We start from the raw sequence: 21344 nt of genomic DNA, 5'->3' as shown, positions 1-21344 counted from the left end.
AGTGCAGGTGTTCACATTACCAAAGGTTAACTCTTAACCCACGCTATTAACAGATATGGCGTATGTTTTGTGAGCTACTGGTTTTTTAACAGTGGAGTGTATATAGAAATGCTCAAATGTAAAACAGTGACATTGCTGACATTGTGGATTGACAAAAAATTGATTCTCCTTTACTATGAATAAGTGACCTCCATCATTAATCATGAAAATAAGATCAGAGTAATTTGCTGTATCACAAGTATCACATACTACAACATGTGGCCTCCTACCCGAGACTGTAATCTTTCAGAAGAAATAAAGACTGAATGCTACAATCCTGCACAGTAACTAACATTTTATAGGTGGTCTATAAGCAACAGATAACGATCCTCCCAGCACTCAACTAAACACATGCCGCAAAAATCTGTTCAATGTGTCCTTTCCATTTTGCATAAGTAAAAGGCAAATCATGTTGCGATATCTCATAAAAAGGCTTTCATCTTAGAGCTAATCAGTACCATTCTCATTTGCAATTCACCTTAAGATCAATGTGTTCAAAAAAAAAAAAAAAAAGATCAATGGGTTCAGAAAGTTTATTTTCTATTGATCATACCAGTTTTCCCCCACTAAGTAACTGAGTTGGTATAAAAAAGTTAACATCGAAAAATGAACACATTCAAAGAATATCATGTGACCACAAATCGGATGTCCATTTCTGCAGTATGTCTTTTTGAAGTATTTTTTCCAGCTACTACAAGAAAACAACAAAAAAGCTTTGCAATAACCAAAAGCTAGTTTAAACAAATACGTCATCCCAAAACCAAACAAACTATTTTCCCAGGAGAAATGTCATTGGGAGTGAAATGCAAAGTTTAAGATGCTCTGTTGAGCATCATTTATTCCTCAAGGAGTTCAAATCCCAGACACAGAATATTCTTGTCAAATGTAATTAGCTACAAGACATCAAGACATAGTTCACAGAAAGGAGGTTATGCATACTACCTGCCTGGAAAGAAAACAAAATGAACTATGGAAAAATGAACAACTGTAAATAGTACTAAATGACACAAGAGAAAATGGAGTAACCAACCATTCATTCCACAATAACTTTCTTAATACTGTTGAAGTAAATATAATATTAAGTGATTGAAAAACACAAAATGTTCACCCTTGTACGTTTACGGTAAGTTTTCCATTTTATCATTTGATCTCAAATCAAGTGACAAAATAAGGTCTAATGCAACATCACTTTTATTTCCTTCCTTGCAGAGGTGAGATTCACTGCAACTCCTCATCCATACATTTGGGCAACCTTCAGGAATACGTTCATATTTGCCCGTTATACCAGCATCAACCACATTCTCGTGGGTGTGTGCATATACACATACGTGCACATACACATGTGTTACGAAACCTTTTAAATCTATTTGAAAGATTTGTCAGTGCATAACCATTTTCCCAAGTGTAATGTATTAACCTACTGGCTGTCAGACAACGAAAGAAAATCCTGCGCAAAATTATTTCAATGGCTGAATGGCTGACAAGTGGTTCAAATACATTCCCTGAAAAATGCTTCAAATAGGACACACATGACCTTCCAAGCCACACACTCTAACAAGGTTATAACCTCTCCTATAAATAGGGTCGTTTATAAACATCAGTAAATTGCTGGTAACCAAAATTCCACTGACATCAATACTACAGACACTTCCTGCGCCTGCTGGCTCATCCAAACTAATGACATACATGGACAGCACGACCAGAGGGCTGCAGGGTCACACCAAGCCAAAAACCTTGAATCATTCAGACCAAAATTTCTCAGCCTTGGCACTGCTGATGTTTGGAGGCAGATACTCTTGTGCTATGTGGCTGTCCTGTGTACCCCAGAACATCTAGCAGCACCCCCTCACCTTTCCCCCCTAGATGCCAGGAGCACCCCTTTCTGAAAGATGTGACAGCCCAAAACGTCTGCAGACGCTGCCAGCGTCCCGGGGGAGCCCCGTGTTGCCCTGGACGTCCCCTAACTTCCACAGTGCCCGTTTGCAAAGGAGCGCGGGTGCTGCCACACCGACAGGGAGGGAGGGAGAGCGCCCGCGCGCGCGTTCCAAGGAACTTCAGGGCATTCCAGGCGGGGACTTCACACGAAACTCTCCACAGTCCCGGACACCGAGTCCCTGCAGATCGCTCCATTCCCCACGTGTGCGCGATCAAACACCCTGTGATGATGAATCTGGGACAGGCTGGGACAGGCGCCAGCAGCGACTGCCTGGGCTTCACAGTCCCGGTGCACTGCACCTTCTTTTAACCCTTCCTGGGCCGGCGATGCGCCAGGGGGCCCCTCTGGGCGAGCCCCCTCCCCGGCGCCGCCTCGCAGGAGACCCCGCCTGTCCCGCGCCCGGCTCGCCCCCCCCCCACCCCGGCTCGGGCGCCTTCCGCCAGGCCCGGCCCCGGCCTCAGCGCCCGGCCACCCCTGACCCTTGACCCCGGCCTGACCCGCCGCCCCCCCCCCCCGCCCCGGGGCGGTACCTGAAGTAGTAGACATCGCTCTTGCCGGCGCTGAGCCCAGATTTTCGGATCACTTCCTCCTTCTTCCATCCGGGGGGAGGGCCGGGCAGTCCATCCTCTTCCCGCTCTCCGCGGCGCGGGGTCCCCTGGGCCCCGGCCCCGCGCTCCCCGACGGGAAAGGGACCGGCTCCCGCCGGGGGGCGCCGCCGCCACCGCCGCCGCTGCCGCCGCCGCCGCCGTCGCCGCCAAGGCCGCCGCCGCCGCCGCTCGGGGGACGGCCGCGGCCCCGGCCCCGCCCCGGCCCCGTCCCCGGCCACGGCCCCGGCCCCGGCCACGGCCACAGACGCCGCCGCCCCGGCCCGCCTGCTTCCACCGCCCCCGGCCACGGCCGCCGCCCGCGCGCCCTCCCTGCGCACGCCGCTCACCGGGACGGGCGAGCGCGCTGCCCTGGCCCCCCTGCTCTATGGCGGAGTCGCCGCCGGCGCCGCTGCCGCCCGCCGCGCTCTCCCCCTCCTCCTGCTCCGGGCAGCAGCGGCCTCCCCCCGGGTGCGCGCGCATCCAGCCCCCTCCCCAGCCGGCGCTGCGCTTCTTCCGTAACCGAGCCCTTGGAATCCCGGAGACCCGCCCCGCCCGCAGCGCGGCGCGCGGGGGACGCGCGCAAGCATCATAGAGCGGCGCGCACAGAGCGGCCCTCCCGCGCGGGGCGTGGCCCGGCCGCCGCCTCTTAGGTCCTCCAAGCGCTGTGGGCGGCCATCTTGTCCCCGCCTCCTCAGGGCCCGCCCCCGCCCCGCCCGCCCCGCCCCGCCCGCCGAGCCCGGCCGCGCCCTTCCGGCCCCCGCCCTCCCGGGGCGCGCGAACCCGGAAGGCGGGCTGCGGGGCGGGGTCAGCTGTGGGGGGGGAAAGGTCGGGCTGGGGTTGCTGTTAGGGTGGGTGGGGTCTCCCCCACTGGGTGACCTTACCTAGGTTTACGTCTCAATTAATGAACTACCACCAAATAGATCAATTTATGTCCACTAACTAATGGGTGTCCACTTTCCCGCCTCTCTACGCCAGAACCTTCCTTGGAGCTCAAATGGAAGGAATGAGCCGCAGGGTCCCACCATTGTCTCCAGGGTCTGGTTTCTCAGTCCTCAGACCCTGGATTGGTTCTCCTAGAACTTCCCAAGGCCCTCTGAGGGGAAGTGGTCAACTGGAGCCTTCCCTTCAGTTCTAATGCCTTTACCTTCTTCTGGTCCTTAGGATGACCAGGCTCCCTCAATACACCAAGAATTTACCAAATTTCTTAGAGTATTTTCTTAAATTGGACTGCGTTGTCTATTCAAACACTTAGTAAGTACTCACTTTTGTACAAAGACCAGCTTCATATGCTGTCACAGCCTTTACAAATCTGGGAGGAATTCTTCTGGGTCTGCCAACTCATCACACAGGAATGATTTGAAAGAATAATGCGAAATTGACTAAGAAAATTTATTTAAATCTTAGAGAAGTATTTTTTCTATACGTTGGTTAGCAGTGATAGAAATGTGCTACCAAAATTCAAGAGGATATGTTATGAAAAGTTTAGAAGACTGAAAAACATAAAGCACACTTTGTTAAATTAATTGATACACTGTTTTTGTACATAGTGTACCTAAAGTTGAGGGTCAAGTTAAATGTATAGGAAAAAAAAAATGGCTACTATAAAAGCAATGGAAAATTGCCTTTTAATATATGCAAACGCTAACTCATAAACTCACTAACTCACACATTTGTCTCTGAGCCTGACCTTAGACTTCTTTTTAATGTCGTTGATTTGGGATACACTGAGATAATATCGATAGCCTCCTCCAGGAAGTGTGTTTAAAGCTGTCCTGCAAAAAGTTGGAAATTTACTGAAGTAAAGATTTCAGGAGAGAGTTGGGTTCTGGAGTGCATTCGAAAGTTATCTTGAAAGTGATGATTGAGATCCACACTGCAAGTAAGATTTCTGAGGAAGAGCATGCATGATTGGCAAGTAAAAATAGTAATAGACTAAGAATTGAATTTTTTTTTAAAGATTTATTTATACAAGCACTGGGTACAGTCAGAAGCAAAGGAGGGTGAGAGAATTCATAAGAGCCTGAGCGGGGAACAGAACAGGCAGACGGATGAAATACACTGCTGAGGGGAGCAGCGGGCACGGCAGGAGAGGTCTGAGCGGCATGTGGGAGGCCTGCTGGGGGCCGGGTATCTAACTGGCACTGCAGAGGCTGCGGGCAGCTTCGCAACCCAGAGGTCAACCACTGAGCCACCAGGGGAGGCCCTAAGAATTGAATCTTAAGAAACTTCTAATGAGATTAAAGTTTGGATGACAAACGCTTTGCAAGAGAAAGGGCTTTGATATTTCACTCCTAATTAAAACCAATGGGTAAGCATGAGCAGCGTTCTCAATAGAAATGGTAATGGAGACAATAGATGGGAGAAGATACTTTCGGAAATTCTCATCTTTCCAGCCTGTCTACCAAGGCTATAGATCAAATGATATAATGGATAGAAAGCTTGTTTAGAAGACTAAATCACTAAGAATTTAAAGTAATTACTTTGACTTCAACTACCATATTCCATTTTTAAATCCCAGTAGAAATAGTTTAATGTTCCCTCTTCAAAGACCTTTGGGTCACACATCACACTGTGACGCCACAGAATAAAGTACAAAAAAGAAATGTTACTCTCCACTAAAAGAAGAAAGCTATCTAATTAAAGAAGCAAGTTAAATTCTCACGGGGAATAGATTGAGACCCTAGAAGTCTTGAGAATAGATGCTAAATACTCAAGAGATGGGTCCCTTTTGGAATGCATTTAGGATTAAGGGAGAAAGAGATCCTTTGCAGCCCTTAAAATACTAGACAAATAATAAATCTTTTATAATTCTGGGAAAATGCATTTTCTGTCATTCCTAGAAGAAAATCAACATTATTTTTCTCAGGCAGTAAAGTTGTCATCAAATTTTTCGATTTTATCTCTCTCACAATGGAAACGGTTCTGTTGGCTTCACCGTATGGAAAAAAATGAAAGACAACAACAAAAGAGGATTATGTATGAAATCTGGTCCATTAAACAAACAATAGAGATTTAACCACCTCTGATCTCTGCCTCCCAGGTGTAAAAGCAGGTGCTGAAATACCAACTGTCACCCCTAGAAGACTAGCCATTCTTTAAAAAAATTTCCCTTTATTGTTTACCAAGTACTACTGAGGTCTATTCATTAAAGAAAAGAGAGCTGTCAAGAAAAATTGGTGTTATTTGGCTTTTTATTAAGAAAAATAGGATAAATTCAGGAAACGAAACTTGAAAGAACTATTGGCCATTAATGGCTGGCTTTGAGATCTGTATATTTTATTGACTAATCATAACCAACACTTGAATCTTTGAGTCTGTAAGTGAATGAAAAAAGGATTTAAATATTGCAAAGCCTTACTTTTTCCAGTGAGCAAATTTGCATCAAGTGATGGGGAGGTATCAATTTCTCTTACAGAGTCCAAACGGTATGGTCAAAACTTATTGAGATGTTAAATAGGAATGAGGGCATAGCCAAAAAAACATTTCCAACTCTAATTAGCAGTTTCTATGATTCACTAAGTTGGCCCAACTACTGTTCACATAATTCCCAACAAAAACGAAATGCTCTTGGCATGGCGTGTCAGGAGGCTGAATGACACTTTCAAGTATATGCAATATAAATAAAACATTTTTTTTATTGCCTTCCACCTGGAATAACTACAGAGGAATCTTACACTCCACCGTTCAAACTAAAAAGAGATGAGTTAATTACTTGAAAGGCAAGAGAAAACAAGGAGAGGTAAATTTTGAACCAAGGGAAGTTATTTGAGAAGATAGTCTGGTATTTTCAAATTTTTCTGCTAGTTGTTACATTCACTACAGGTAAGTGAGTAGTAGTGTTTCGAATTAAGGGGTAGAGAGATGCTTGTTCAATTTACTTTCTTAAAAATAGATAGTGCTGTTCTAGCAGTGGGCAGATCTTTAGATTTCAGTCTTAAGATACCACTTAACACTAAAATAGTGATATTTTCAACCTTCATTTTAGTTGCAAAACATCAGAATGCCAGAACACATGATTCATGAGAAATAGGGTTAACTATGGCTGCTGTTCACAAGGGGTGGTAGAGTGGTACTGAGTAGATCAGAAAATATGTGTCATACTTGCTGCTACTTCAGGGTGGAAAAACTCCTTTGCTCACACCCCCACCCCAGCAACTTTCACTTGGCTAATTTCTGCCAATACCTTAGGACTCACTTTAGATGGCTTCCTCTGGGTCCTTCCCTGCACCCACCAGCGCCTGCACCCCTGGACCCCAAGGTTGTATACTTTCTTTCACACTACCATTTGTTCAGTATTTTCCCTGTCCATTTTTTCGTACTTCATTTTAATTAGTTATTTAATTGTCTTCCTTTCCCTGCTCATTTAGAAGGTTATTCTTCATGCTCACCCATTGTCTGTTATTGGGCCTACCTGGTCATTAGATATGGATGGAAAATTGTTTAATCTCAAAATAATGAATAGCTTATTTTCTTCTCAATGGAAGTAGTCATCACAGATTATATAAAATCAGAATATTAACTACTGTTATAGTTTTAGAAAATGTGGGTAAGTTTCTGTGTCGCAAGAGATATATAATAATAAATTTGACTTAGTTAAATGAAGCTTAAATTCATTTTAGAAACATTTGATTATAAGACAGTTATTATGTTTTCTTTAGAGAAGTCTGTTATATGAATTGAAAATAACTTGGACTAGTGAATTCCTCAAATTTTGTGAAATATGTATCACAAAAAATGTAACCGAAAATGACTTTCAAAACAGCTATTCCTGAATTAGTATATTTATCAACATTTATGTTTCTGCTCTTTGACTTCAAATAACTTTACTCCTAATATACTCTGAAATTATACACACACATATATTTCAACATCTTTTCGTTTATTTTAGACTCTTTGACAAAGATCTTCTCAGAGCATTCTTTTTTTTGGCTTTACTAATTTCTAATTTTCCCCTAATTTGTGGTACTTTTTAGCATAGTTAAAAAAAACTAATACAGAACCTAAGATATGTCCTAATGATCCCAGTTGAAACACTTCTAGACAAACCTTCATCTACCTCAAAACTCCCCAGCAAGTTAATCATAATTGTAAAATCAATCTTGAATCCCCATATTGCTTATCTCTAATCATCAGTCATTAATGTCACATATTCTGTGTAGCTTGGAAGTCTGTGCTTCGGAGTGTGCGTGGGAACAGTGGTTATCCAAGGTCTTTCTCAGGCACCATCTGTAGTAGACATGTAAGTTGACCTAACCCAACAACCATGACCAACTGATTCTTCTTGCCCACCCCTACTGTAAAATATACTCTCCAGTTTAGTTTAGGTGAGAACAGGGTGGAACCAGGAGTGGTTCTAAGAAGGTTTTTTTTCTTGATTAATACAAAACAACAAAAAACATGATTCGATGTTTCTTGCATTCTCTACCCTTTGATTCTGCCTTAAACATGCACTTGATATCAGAAACAGTGAAACTAGTTGGCAACTATGAAATGAAAACATAAAGATAAAACACCAATACCCTAAAAATAGCTGATACAGAAGATGAAAAGCCTGAATAAAAATTTTGAGCAGCTGAACCAAATCTTGCAACTATACGTCTTCAGACTTCTTGATTATATGCAAAACTAGACCATTTTTTGAGTAAACCATTATTTGGATTTTGGAAAACCTGCAACAGAAAGCTGAAATACAATTCTTTCCCCCCTCAATGGATTATGCAAATCTTGCTAAGAATTGTTCATTTCCCAAGGTTAAGATTCCTGGATAAGAAAGTGGAAGAGTAAAACAGAGAGAGAAGGGAAGAGAGAGTCAAGGAGACTGGTGGATGGGCTCTCTCTAGCAGGAGCAGACCAGAAGAGATACGCTTTTCATTTCTGATGGAAGGGGAAGCATTTCAAGAGATCACCTTGCTTGGCACAATGGAAGTTCCAGTTCCAAGGGAGTATGATCTGTAAATTATCTTTGAACTTGTCCATTTCATTGCAGCTGTCCTCTGAGTAGAATAAGGGGTTTGGGGGAGAGAGCGCCTTGATCAACATTCCTATAACTGAGATACATAGACATACACAAGTTGGCAATCCTTTCCAAACAAAACAAAGTTTGTACAACAAATTTTTACAAAAAAGGCAAAATTTATAAAAACAAAATTTTGATGTGAAAGGTTTAAACAATAATCTTTTTTACTGAAAAAATAAAAAAGAATCCCTAACATCAGTATAACTATACTTATATGTGGGTGTGTATAAACTTACATACATATAAAAAAAGTAGAAAATGGACCGTTTGCATAGCCACCAAGTATCTGAGTCATGGCACCTCATTTCAGTACCCAAGATTGATCTAGTTGTTAAGAAGTAGTGATACTTTTTATGACGTTGACTAGTGATAAAGCAAGAAATGCCAATTCAATATGTGAATTATGATGTTGTAAAATATAAAAATCAAAAAACTTCAAGGTACAAGAAATAAAAGTTTTGCAGTCATTCAATCAGAAAATTGCGTAACTCAAAAACATGGTAGTATCCCACAGACGAAACCCAAACATTCTAAGTAATGGTAATTTGTATAATATTCACCTTATGATTGGTGATTTGACTTCTGGAGGGAAAGTCATTCATAAAGTACATTGATTTAATTTGATTGCTATATTTGACAACTTTATTGGTATTTAACTTATACATTTATTCAGTGTTTTTAAGTACATATGAACCATAAATATAGCGAGGCTAAAACAAGTTTTATATTTTTACATATTTAAGTAACATAAGAACAATAATTTAAATGATACTATCATTTAATAATTTAAATGATAGTATCATTTGTGAGTGCTGAAAATTGTCCCTCTAGATATTACGCTTCAAAATCATGTTTTTTTTTTCCTGAGAAGTTTGGAAAATATTCAAATGATCAATGATAAATTTAGCAGAAAAACCAGATTATAAAGTCTATTTCTAAGATTAGATTCTATCTAATAAGACAGAAGGATAAGATACTAGTATAATAATTCTGTAAAGAGAAGCAAGTTTTGATATTCACTGTGGTCTACATTGTAGTGTTGGGGGAGAGGGATCCCAAGGAAAGTCGATAATATGATTGGAAAGAAACACGATTTTATTTAGATCTACTTTTGCCTACCCTTGCTTTGTCATGGAACAGATGAGCAATGAGAAAAATCTCTGAACACACTTGAAACGGGAGTCTTGAGTGACCATCATGTAATGTGAATTTTCTTTGACAGAGGAATAATCAATTTGGAGTGCTAATTTAATCATTCAAGATATACCTCAATGGGGATGTGAGGGAAGAGGCTTGCTGGTGGAGTTTTTAGCATCGCCCTTGCAGAGATAATTGGATTATAGAAATAGGAAAGATAATCAGCATGTCAAATGTTAATGTTCCTTTTACTCACTGATACTTCAGAGTTAGTGTCTTCATGAACAGAGGCAGATCCTGCCCTGTGTCTTTTTTCACCCCTATAAAGTAGCACGATTTTCTTCCTTGAACTAACACTGAAATATCACCAGATTTGTCAGCACAGCAGCCTGTTCTTAATGTACTTCCAAATATTTTTTTCAATCGTTTTGAACACACCACCCTATTCTTAGGGTCTTCAGCTACCTTCTCACTATAACTTAATTGATTAAAGTCCTTCAACTGATTACATTCCAAGTGCTTTACCTGGTTGGTCTAAGGGTTTTACTTCTTTTCCTATTTTTCCCATTCTTTATATGAGATTTTTCTCAGAGGATATGATTTAACTCAACAGCACTTATCCCCTATTCTTTTCTTGGGACATAAATACCCTGCTTTCTGTGGGTTATATTATTTCTTAATTTTTTCAAGACATGCTTAAAATCTTTCCTACCCATGTACACAGAGTTTTCAAACAGCTTTCTCTTGTTTAACTCTCTAATATGGGCAGTCCAGGATCCCCATGGATTTGAGGAAAGCTCTTAACATGAAAAAAACAAAGCAAAAGACAGTGGGCATAAAATAACTTTGAAAGAAATAGATTGATAGAAAGAATTGAATAAACTTTAAAAAATTAATATTAAATTAATTTACATTAAATAGAAGATGTTTCTGTTCAAGCAGATGATATTAAAAACGAACAATTAGAGACTATATTTGTTTGGGCCAGGGCTTTGTAGTTAGGCTGTCATGGCTTAAGTTGATATGTAGAATATAGTGATTAACTGTCCTGAATAATAAATAGTATTTGAAGATGCATAAGGACTGAAATTCCAAATTGAATTACATTTTAAATAGATGTGGAAAATTAATGGATGCATGAAAATATGAAAAGAGAAATTTGTGCTTATTTTAGCAAGTATCTTTTGCAAACTTTGCAAAATCTAAGATTACACAGATCATGATCTGGCACAAGGAAGAAAGGTACGCAATTAGTGAAACCACAAAAAAAAGGATAAATTTTACAATCTTAAAAATATATAAAAAAAGTTGTATGGTTGCCAAATAAAGGAGAGATAGTTTGATTAACATTGTGTTATTTTTGGGAAAATGGCAAAACAAAGACTTTATAAGTAGCTCTCCATGAGAAGTACTTTAGAGGTTCCCAAATACACAACTCCTTAAAACTGGAAGTATGTAGTTTTCAGTGTATCTGTGTTTTTTTTTTCATTTATTTTATTTTATTTTATATATTTTTACATCATTTTTCATTTTTGCACGATGTATGCATTTTCATCTTGGTTATAGTCCCCATACAATTCCCACCCCCCTTGTTTTGATCCTAATCCTTTCTCTACCCCGCCCCCCCTGCGGCCCCCCCACCCCAGCCATAGTGTTTATGTCTCTGTTGATTTTGATTTTTATTTATTATAGTTATTCTTTTTCCTGGTCCTTTATTTAGGTTTTCTAGATTCCTGCTATAGTGAGACCACCCGATATTTTTCTTTTTCTTTCTGGCTTAGTTCGCTGAGCGTGATCCCTTCCAGCTCCATCCGTGTTGCTACAAATTGCATGAGTTTGTCTTTTTTGATTGCTGAGTAATATTCCATTGTGTATATGTACCATATCTTCTTGCTCCAGTTATCTATTTTTGGGCATTTGGGTTGTTTAGCTTAGCTATTGTAAATAGTGCTGCTATAAACATAGGCGTGCAGGTGCCCTTTAGAATTACTGTTTCTGTGTCCTTTGGGTAAATACCTAGGAATTGCTGGATCATATGGAAGCTCTATCTTTAGTAGGTTGAGGAATCTCCACACAGTTCTCCATAGTGGTTAGATCAGTTTGCACTCCCCCCAGCAGTGCAGGAGAGTTCCTTTTTCTCCACATCCTCACCAATATTTGTTGTTGCTAGTTTTTTTAATATGCGCCATTCTCACAGGTGTAAGATGGCATCTCATTATAGTTTTGATTTGCATTTCCCTGTTGTACCTGTGTTTTAATAGAAACTCAAACATCCAGAAAAATGTTCAAGAACGTTATTTTTCTCACTTGAAATTCACAGCATGATGTCCAATAACCCCCAAGCATTTCATGTGTAATTTCTGCAAACAAGGACATTCCCCCCCCCCATAATAACCACAATGCAGCTACACAAATAAAAAAGTGAACACTGGCATATTATTTTGATCCTCAGACCCCAACAGTTCTCTCACCAATGCCCTGTGTAGCAAAAGAACCTCGTCCAGAATCACATAGTGCATTTGGTCGTCGCGTCTTTTTAGTCTCTGCCAAAGATGAAAGAGTTCAATCTTTCATTGGCTTGCATCATCTTGAAACTTTGGGAGATTGCAGGTCAGTTATCTTGTGGAATGTCCTTCAGTTGGGGTTTGTCTATTATTCCTCATGATTAAATTCAGGTATTGTGCAGCTTGGCAGGATCATGGCAGAAATGGTGCTGTGGTCTTCTCATGACATTGCACCAGCCCAGCTGAAACACAATTTCAAGTTATCTCATTACTGGTGATGTAAACTTTGATCACTTGATTAATCTGGTGTCTGGCAAGCTCCTCCACTGTAAAGTTAAATTTTTTACCTTGTAATTCATGCATATTTAAGATATAAGCTCATTTTTTTCATAATAAAACACCCTCCAATAGTTATAAATCGATGTTTCATTGAAGTCCATTTCAAGTTGCTAATTTACCTTGTTTTTGCAGAGATCTTCACATGTTGTTTCCTCAGCTTTAGCAGTATATAATTTTTTAAAAGATTTATTTATTTATGCATATAAGAACTGGAGTACAGGCCAGAGGTGTGGGGGGTGAGAGGATTCACTAGAGACAGAGTGGGGAACAGAACAGGCAGACTGACTGAAATACACTGCTGAGGGGAGCAGCCGGTGAGACAGGAGAGGTCTGCTGCACCATGTGGGTAGCTGCCTAGCCAGCCTGGGATGGAACTCATGCTGCAGAGGCTGTGGATAGCTTCATAGTGTTGTGCTATGTTTAACCCCTTGTGTCACCAGGGAGGCCCTCTAGTAGTATATAATTTTGAATGATTCATACTGTTTTTTCTTTATTTGGTCTGAGTTTTGAGATTACTCTTTGCTATACTTTTGAACTTAAATAATTTTTTTTTAATTTTTATTTATACAAGCACTGGGTACAGTCAGAAGTGCAGGAGGGTGAGAGAATTCACCAGAGCCAGAGCGGGGAACAGAACAGGCAGACAGAACAGAAATACACTGCTGAGGGGAGCAGCGGGCGCGGCAGGAGAGGTCTCCACGCCATGTGGGTCCCTCGCCGGTGGCTGGGGATCGAGCCGGCGCTGCAGAGGCTGCGGGCAGCTTCCCAGCCCAGCGCTCAACCGTTGCGCCACCAGGGGAGGCCCTGAACTTAAATAATTTTTAACACTGAATAATAATAACCCTGCAGTGTTCACATATTTATTTGTCCAAGAATACAGCATCTGCACTCATTTTCTATTGCTGGATAACAAGTTACTGCAAATTTAGCATCATAAAACTATACACATTTGAACAAGGAGTGACACAAGGGGTTCAGTCTCAGCACTATGAAGCTATCCGCAGCCACTGCAGCATGGGTTCCATCCTGATCCCTAGCCAGGGAGCTAATCCATATGGTGCAGAAGACCTCTCCTGTCTTGCCTGCTGCTCCCCTCAGCAGTGTATTTCAGTGGATCTGCCTGTTCTGCTCCCCACTCTGGTGAATCCTCTCACTGCCCCCCGCACCTCTGGCCTAGATCCCAGTTCCTTATGCATAAATAAAAATAAATCTTCAAAAAAAAAAAAAACTACACACATTTTTAATGGAGTTTCCATGGGCTGGGAATCTGGGTACAGTTTAGTTAAATTCCCTGCTCTTGAACATATTCAAGGTGACTGGCACCAGGGACTCAGTTGAGACAGGTCTTCTTCCAACCTTATGTGGTGTTACATAGTTATTCCTTGCAGTTTACAACTCTTGGGGACCTGACTTTTACTACTGATCTGTAGACCTTCATTTATAGGGTTCACCTGAACAATTCAGGCCCACCAAGGATAATTTCCCTTTTGAGCAACTCAAAGTCAACTAATCAGGAGTGTTAATTATGTCTGCAAAATCTTTTCACCTTTGCCATCTGGATCAGATACTTGAACTTCTTATGTTGCTCCACTGGCATTTGAGTTTGTTACTCGGATCTGAGTCAGCTTTTTCTTTTTTCAACTTTAATTTAGGTTTTCACGTGTCTGGACACATAAAACTGTACAAGTAAAAACACTGTTACAACATGTGTACACCATTGTGAAATACCAGGAGAGGCTTTGCGTGTGCTTACCCTGGAGTAAAAGTTGTGCAATAACAAACACAAAGCCCACTGAGTTGTGATACTGTCATATTAGATAATGTCAACACCTATTGGAAATTTTGGGTGTTGCTTGCTTGCATTTTTTGGGGGAAGGAATGAAATCAGTTTTTAGATATTATCTGCGATTCAACTTAAAGGCATACATTTGTTAACATCCTCTCAATTTCTGGATCAGTTAAATTGAGACGTACACTCAGTTTTCATTGGGCACTGATTTTAAAAAATTAAAATTGCTTACTTATATGTATCAGAAAATTCTAGAACTCTGCAATCCAAGAAAAATATAGAAATGGATGAAGAGGTTGATAAATCAGCAATAATCATCCACAAAATCCTACATGGCCAGTCTATGGTTACTATTCTCTAATTACATTATACCCATGGGTAAGGATTTGAAATATATCCTTATAAAACAAATGTGTTGTCATCACTTTCTGCTTTTATCTATGGCAGAAGTAGTGATTGAGATGGGTGTTTTGAGTGAGATTACACTTGATAAAAGAACTATTGCCTTAAAAAATTTTGAAAGTCACAAAAGTGTTTAAACAAGGTAATATTAGAAAGGACAGATCTACACCTAGTAATAGAAATCTGGGAAATTCAGGAGTCTAATCAAGTAATAATTTAATTCAATTCTTTCTTTAAGAATTCTTTCTTTAATGGGCCTCCCCGGTGGCGCAGCGGTTGAACGCTGGGTTGCGAAGCTGCCTGCAGCCTCTGCAGCTCCGGTTCGATCCCCAGCTACTCCCCAGCCACCGGAGGAGGGTCCCACAGGGCGCGCAGACCTCTCCTGCCGCCCGCTGCTCCCCTCAGCAGTGTACTTCGGTCCTTCTGCCTGCTCTGCTCCCCGCTCTGGCTCTGGTGAATTCTCTCACCCTCCCGCGCTTCTGACTGTACCCAGTGCTTGTATAAATAAATAAATAAATAAATAAATAAATAAATAAATAAATAAATAAATAAATCTTTAAAAAAAAAAAAGAATTCTTTCTTTAAGAATGGAGCTGTTATATAATTTCACTATTTGCATATTCAGCCAACCTGATAACAGGACTACTGTCCACATGTCCTCCAGCTATGGGTTTGCTGTACTCAATCAAGATCCAGTACATATTCTCATATGGAGACATATGCTAACCCATTTTGCATTGTTGAGTAAGCTATATATCTGATTAAAGAACTCCTGCTATCTTGATATGATTATATGTATTTTATCAGAAAGATCAGTTATTTCAGCTCTAAGCAAAATTTTGGTTAACTGGAGGCTGCATAAAATCCATGATACAATTTTCCAAACACAGTAGGTAGGTATATGTCTCCTATGGAACAAAGACATCTCTCCTGTAAAGGGGCCAGGAAAGGACCTAAATCTAAATATCCTTAAATGTTAGGTTTCTCAAGGTGTTTTTCCCCAGTCTTATTGAGTTATGTTGAGGTTTAATCTTTTCTTTTTTTTAAAGATTTATTTATTTATTTATACAAGAGCAGGGGTACAGGCCAGAAGCGTGGGAAGGTGAGAGGATTCACCAGAGCCAGAGCAGGGAAGAGAACAGGCAGACTGACGAAATACTCTGCTGATGGGAGCAGTGGGCGAGACAGGAGACGTCTGCTGTGCCATGTGGGACCCTCCCCAGCCGGCTGGGATTGAACCAGAGCTGCAGACGGTGCAGACAGATTCACAGCGTGGAGCTCAATCACCTGCGCCACCAGGGAAGGCCCTGTTGAGATTTAATCTTATTGAGGTACCTTCCACATGCATCTAGAGAGAACAATTTCATCCAGTAACATTATTTGACCACAGTCAAATAATGAATCATCAGTCTCAAGTTTCCTTTGCTTCTTTGTAGTCCCTCTCTGCCTCTACCTCCTTCCATCTGCTTCATTATTATAGAAAAATGAATGTTTTCTGGAATTTTATGTAAATGGCATCATCCAGTGTGTGGTCTTTCTTTTTCTGAGTTTTTTCACTCAACTACTGATTTTATTTTTTTAATTTATTTTATTTTTTTTAAAGATTTACTTATTTATTTATACAAGCACTGGGTACAGTCAGAAGCGCGGGAGGGTGAGAGAATTCACCAGAGCCAGAGCGGGGAACGGAACAGGCAGACTGATGAAATACACTGCTGAGGGGAGCAGAGGGCACGGCAGGAGAGGTCTGCGCGCCATGTGGGACCCTTGCCCAGTGGCCGGGGATGGAATCGGCGCTGCAGAGGCTGCGGGCAGTTTCGCAACCCAGCGCTCAACCGCTGCACCACAGGGGAGGCCCTCAACTACTGATTTTAAAATTCATCCATGTGGTGTTGAACATCTATCATCCATTCCTTTTTACTGCTAAGTAGTATTCCACTGTATGGTTGTATCACAATTTGTTTAGCCCCTTTTGGTGCATATTTCAGTTGTTTCCATTTTTGACTTAGAAATAAACCTGATTTGATCATTAAAGTACAAATCTTTATGAGCACATATGTTTTCATTTCTCCATGGTAAATACCTGAGAGTGACATAACATATGGCAGGCATTATGTCTATCTTTTTAAAGAAATTGCCATGCTGTTTTCCAAAGTCACTGCTCCATTTTGCATTCTTCTGAACAATGTATGAGAGTTCCCATTTTTCTACATTATCATCTACACTGGAATAGCCGGGTTTTAGAGTTTAGTCTTTCTAATGGGTGTATAGTGATATCCCATTGTAGTTTTAAATTATATTATATAATTTAATACATACATAATTCAATGAATTAATTATAAAATTATATTTAATTTAATAAATTATATTATATAATTATAAATTATATAATGATAAACATTGTTGGATTGTTGTTTTTTTTGTGTATGTGTGAAGTGCCCACTTTCTTTCTGGGTTGTCCAATGTGTTTTTGGTGAGTGTCTCTGGGAGAGACTTGACATTCAAAAAATATTTCTCTTGGGCCTCCCTGGTGGTGCAAGGATTAAGATGCAACCTATGAAACTATCTGCAGCCACTGAAACGCGAGTTCAATCCCTGGCCAGGGAGCTACCCACATAGTGCAGCAGACCTCCCCTGACTCACCTGCTGCTTAGCAGTGTATTTCAGTCAGTCTGCCTGTTCTGCTCCCCACTCTGTCTCTGGTGAATCCACTCACCTCCTCCACACCTTTGGTCTGTACCCCAGTTCTTGTATGCATAAATAAAAAACAATCTTAAAAAAATATATATTCCTCTTGTGGAACAATTTGTTTCTGGAAATAAGTTAACCACTTCAATCTCTACCAAATTTAAGGGACCTGCTACTTTCCTGTTGTATAATAAGAATCTGTTCAGAGACACTTGATCACCTGGTGCATTAGAGGTCCTGCCAGGGCATACTTGCCTGTTAGGATGTTCAGTTACAATTCAGTGCCCTCTTTATTTTATATACTAGTAGTATGCAAATACTATAAATATTACTATTGGATACACAGACACTAGAATTGGTGCAGGGGATATTGAAAGACTCCTTGCAATCAATGTAGAAGGATATTTTAATGGCTATTTCTCTAGGAAGAGCATGTCAACTTAAGTGGAAAGATCTTCTCTCACTGTATTAATAAATAAATTGCCAGTAGAAATCTAGTGAAAACCTTTTATTTACCCTTAGACATAACCTTATCTTCTTAAAACGAGAGAAGTTAATTGAAAATCATTTAGGCTGTCTTTGCTCACTACCATATTTAAGATAGATATTTGGAACTTCATAGCTGCGCGATTACACTACGAAATCAATACTGCTTGATAAAACAAAATGCAGAGAAAAAGGAAATAGGTCCAAAATAATAGTGGTTATTAATTTTCTGACTATTACAGATTGGAAGGGGGGTGTTTAACATTTGCTATTCATGTTTTAATAATGAAAAGGACACCTGCTCTGCTCTCCCAGGGACAATGTATTTACTTTTTCTTTCTCTCTTTTTCTTCCTTCATCCTCTTTGCTCTTCCCCAAGGCAAGGACAGATATTTATTTAATTAATGAGGAGGAGAGCCTGACGATCATAAGGAAAGGTGGGGTTAATGGTGCCGTGGCTCAACCTTAAGGATTCTTCCTGGATGGGCTCCCCCAGGCATTGTGGGCTCGTTGCTCCAGCTTCTAATCAGTAAAGTGGCAGGTGTGTTCGACCTCCAGCAGGTCCCTACAGGCCTCTGTTTTCTTAAAACCAGCTTTTTTACCCTGCTACTGAGTGGAAATTCAGGCTGGCTCTTCACAATAAGGGTGTGAATTATCTCCAATTCACTGGACGCTTAGGTCAATGCTAATCCTTCAAACCTAGCTTTACCATGAAAAAGTTAAGAATAAAAACATCTTCTATCTCCTTGGGTCAAATTCTGATTAGTAGGATCTGGAGGTTTACGCTATAAACTCTGAGATTCATTTATGTAAAATCTGGATTCATTTATGCAAAGGCGTGACTACATCCTGTCCCATTTGTAGAAGCATTGTCCAGTGCAGAGGACACAGACCAGTAGAGGCTCATGGCCAGTTCTGTGCTGTGCCCCACCCTCTCTGTATATGCCTTCAAGACCAGCTACCCTTCTCTCTCACCTAGTACTAAAGGATTGAGTGACCTCGTAAAAAACATTGGGTATTACACAAGCATTTGCATTTGCATTTGCTGAGACTTGCAAGAAACAAAGGAAAGTGGTAGTAAGAGAAAGTGAATTTCAAGATAGGAAGGGCTGATTTGAAAGCATTAAGTAGAATTACAGTCTGATAACTTAATGTTAACTTGACAATCTAATTCAGCAATTTTTTCTGAATAGTGGATAAAGGTTTAGGAAAAGGGCGATACACTAGAAAGTATTAATAATAGCAAATCTGGTTTCTTTCTATAACAGAAGCCCTCTACTCTTATTTACTGAGTTGAAAACACATGTAATATATTGATGGCATGCATTTTTTTCCTCAAGCTCTATGTTTTTTTGTCATTAGGATCATAACCACAGTGGATTTGCCAAGCACAGTACTTTTTAGGAAGTTCACCTCCATCATTGATAAGGGATTAACATATTGAGCTTTTATTTGTGGGCACAAATTATTAAATTAAAAAGAAAATTAAACTTCTTGCTTGAAAATGGACTTTCAAATTCTGTTATTTCTTGTAAGTTGCCTCATTTATCAAAACAGAGATCAATAAAACAATGTAAAACTGACTTTGTCCTTCAGTTTATATACCCATGATTAGTAAGTAAACCATCTGGAAACACAAACTCAGATGAGTTTTATTTTAAGTTCATTACCTATGGAAAAATACATATAAAATCCTCAATCTGGTCTTTCAAAGCTTAACCGAGGATAGTGGAAAGACTCTTGAGTATGAAGTTGCAGAAGACCAGCCTGACAGGAATTTTGAGTGTCTTCTCAGATACAATATTCTAGGACAATGCGCTGAACTTTGTAAATTGCAGTCTTTTCTCTGATTGACAGTCATATTTCCTTATGTAATTTATTTGAATAAAAGTATGAATTATGTAGGTTACACAGTGAAAACTTGCTATCAGAACAGTGTGAAAATCTTAGGTGGTGAACTTCAAGACTGTCTGTGCTTCTTACTTTTTAAAAATTCTACAATAAGATTCTATTTGAATGGACACAGTATCCCTATGTTCAAAAGGGGATTCTTCTAACACTCAACACTATAAGCAAATTAATTTGTGGCCTACTTCATATAAAAATTATGCTAGTATCCTTTCAATAATTACAAGTCTAAATTTTCAGATTAATGTTGAACTGAGCTTAAGCTAGGACTACTGTACTATTAACCTGCTATACTGGTGTTAGCATCTTTGTAATTAAATCAGTTGAAAAATGATTATTGACAACTATTTATTGACCTTGAACTAAGGACTAATCTACTCAAGCTTAACATAAATCCTCCTTATTGGCACTTTTATAAAAGCTACACCACAGGGAGCAAAAATGATTTCCAAACAAATATTTCAAATAATGTCGAGTAAAATTCTAAGTTACCTGTAATCCTTGCACATTTTCTTTGTATTATCCGCTCTTTCTTAACTTGTATACTTAGTCAAAGTCTGTACAATCAGTGTTTTAAAAATATTTTTGGTTCTTAGGATCGTATTTTTCATATCCAATTTTGCTGTGGAGAAGATAAACATGAGTAAAAGGAAAGGTGGCCTCTGTTTAGGAAGGCAGTTTGCTGAGATGTAAAAAGCATGGTTTTAGGAACTAGGAAACTGGCTCTGCCAAACAGCTCAATGACTGAATTAATTATTTAGTTGTTAGCTTTTAGTTTGCTCATCTGCAAAATGACCCACTTACAGTGGATAATTTCTAAGGTCCCTTCCAACTCTGAGTATTTGAAGATATGCTGTTTTAAAAACACTCTGGCAGGCCTCCCTGGTGTCACAAGGGGTTAAGCCACAACACTATGAAGCAATCTGTAGCTACTGCAGCACTGGTTCAATCCCCGGCCAGGGAGGTGATCCACATGGTGCAGCAGACCTCTCCCGTCTCACCCACTGCTTCCCTCAGCAGTGTATTTCAGTCAATCCGCCTGTTCTGCCCCCCACTCTGTCTCTAGTGAATACTCTCATGCCCCCGCCCCCGCACCTCTGGCCTGTACCCCAGTTCTTGTATGCATAAATAAATAAATCTTTAAAAAATAAAAACACTCTCGCATTTCTTATAAAGTCATTTCACGTATTCTTTATCACTTTATTCTCAAAAGAATCCATCAGTAGACAAGGCAGATAGATAAGTTGGGTGTCATTTCGGATGTGGTAACCAAAGTTGTGGGAAATTAGCTTACCAGCAAAGATTACTTGCCTGATAAATAGCAGAACTGGAACACAAACTCATATCTAACATCAGCAAATTCCTATGCAGGTTACAAAAACTTCACATGAGGAAGCATAACTGTTTGGAATCACTAATTCTATGCATGAATTATTTCTACTTGTGGTACTTCCTTTAGCTACTCAAATTACACTAAACTCAAATTGAAAATGAATTTTAAAAATAGAAGTAA

General features: G+C 40.1%; 1 protein-coding gene across 1 annotated transcript in view; it reads right to left on the bottom strand.

The window, feature by feature from the left end:
• MBD2 (methyl-CpG binding domain protein 2) overlaps positions 1–3057 on the bottom strand; it is a 59342-nt gene extending 56285 nt beyond the window's left edge. Inside the window, 5 exon segments of the mRNA XM_037508493.2 lie at positions 2506–2584; positions 2587–2784; positions 2787–2882; positions 2885–2919; positions 2921–3057. Of these exon segments, the coding sequence (XP_037364390.1) occupies positions 2506–2584; positions 2587–2784; positions 2787–2882; positions 2885–2919; positions 2921–3042 (530 nt within the window). The 5' untranslated portion in view covers positions 3043–3057.
• Positions 3058–21344: the final 18287 nt, after the last annotated feature.

This window comes from Talpa occidentalis, unplaced genomic scaffold (genome assembly GCF_014898055.3).
Source record: "Talpa occidentalis isolate TD23 unplaced genomic scaffold, MPIMG_talOcc4v2.1 talOcc4.13, whole genome shotgun sequence".
Lineage (NCBI taxonomy): Eukaryota > Metazoa > Chordata > Mammalia > Eulipotyphla > Talpidae > Talpa > Talpa occidentalis.
Note: the sequence above shows the minus strand (reverse complement) of the source record. Positions and strands in the feature narration are given on the sequence as shown.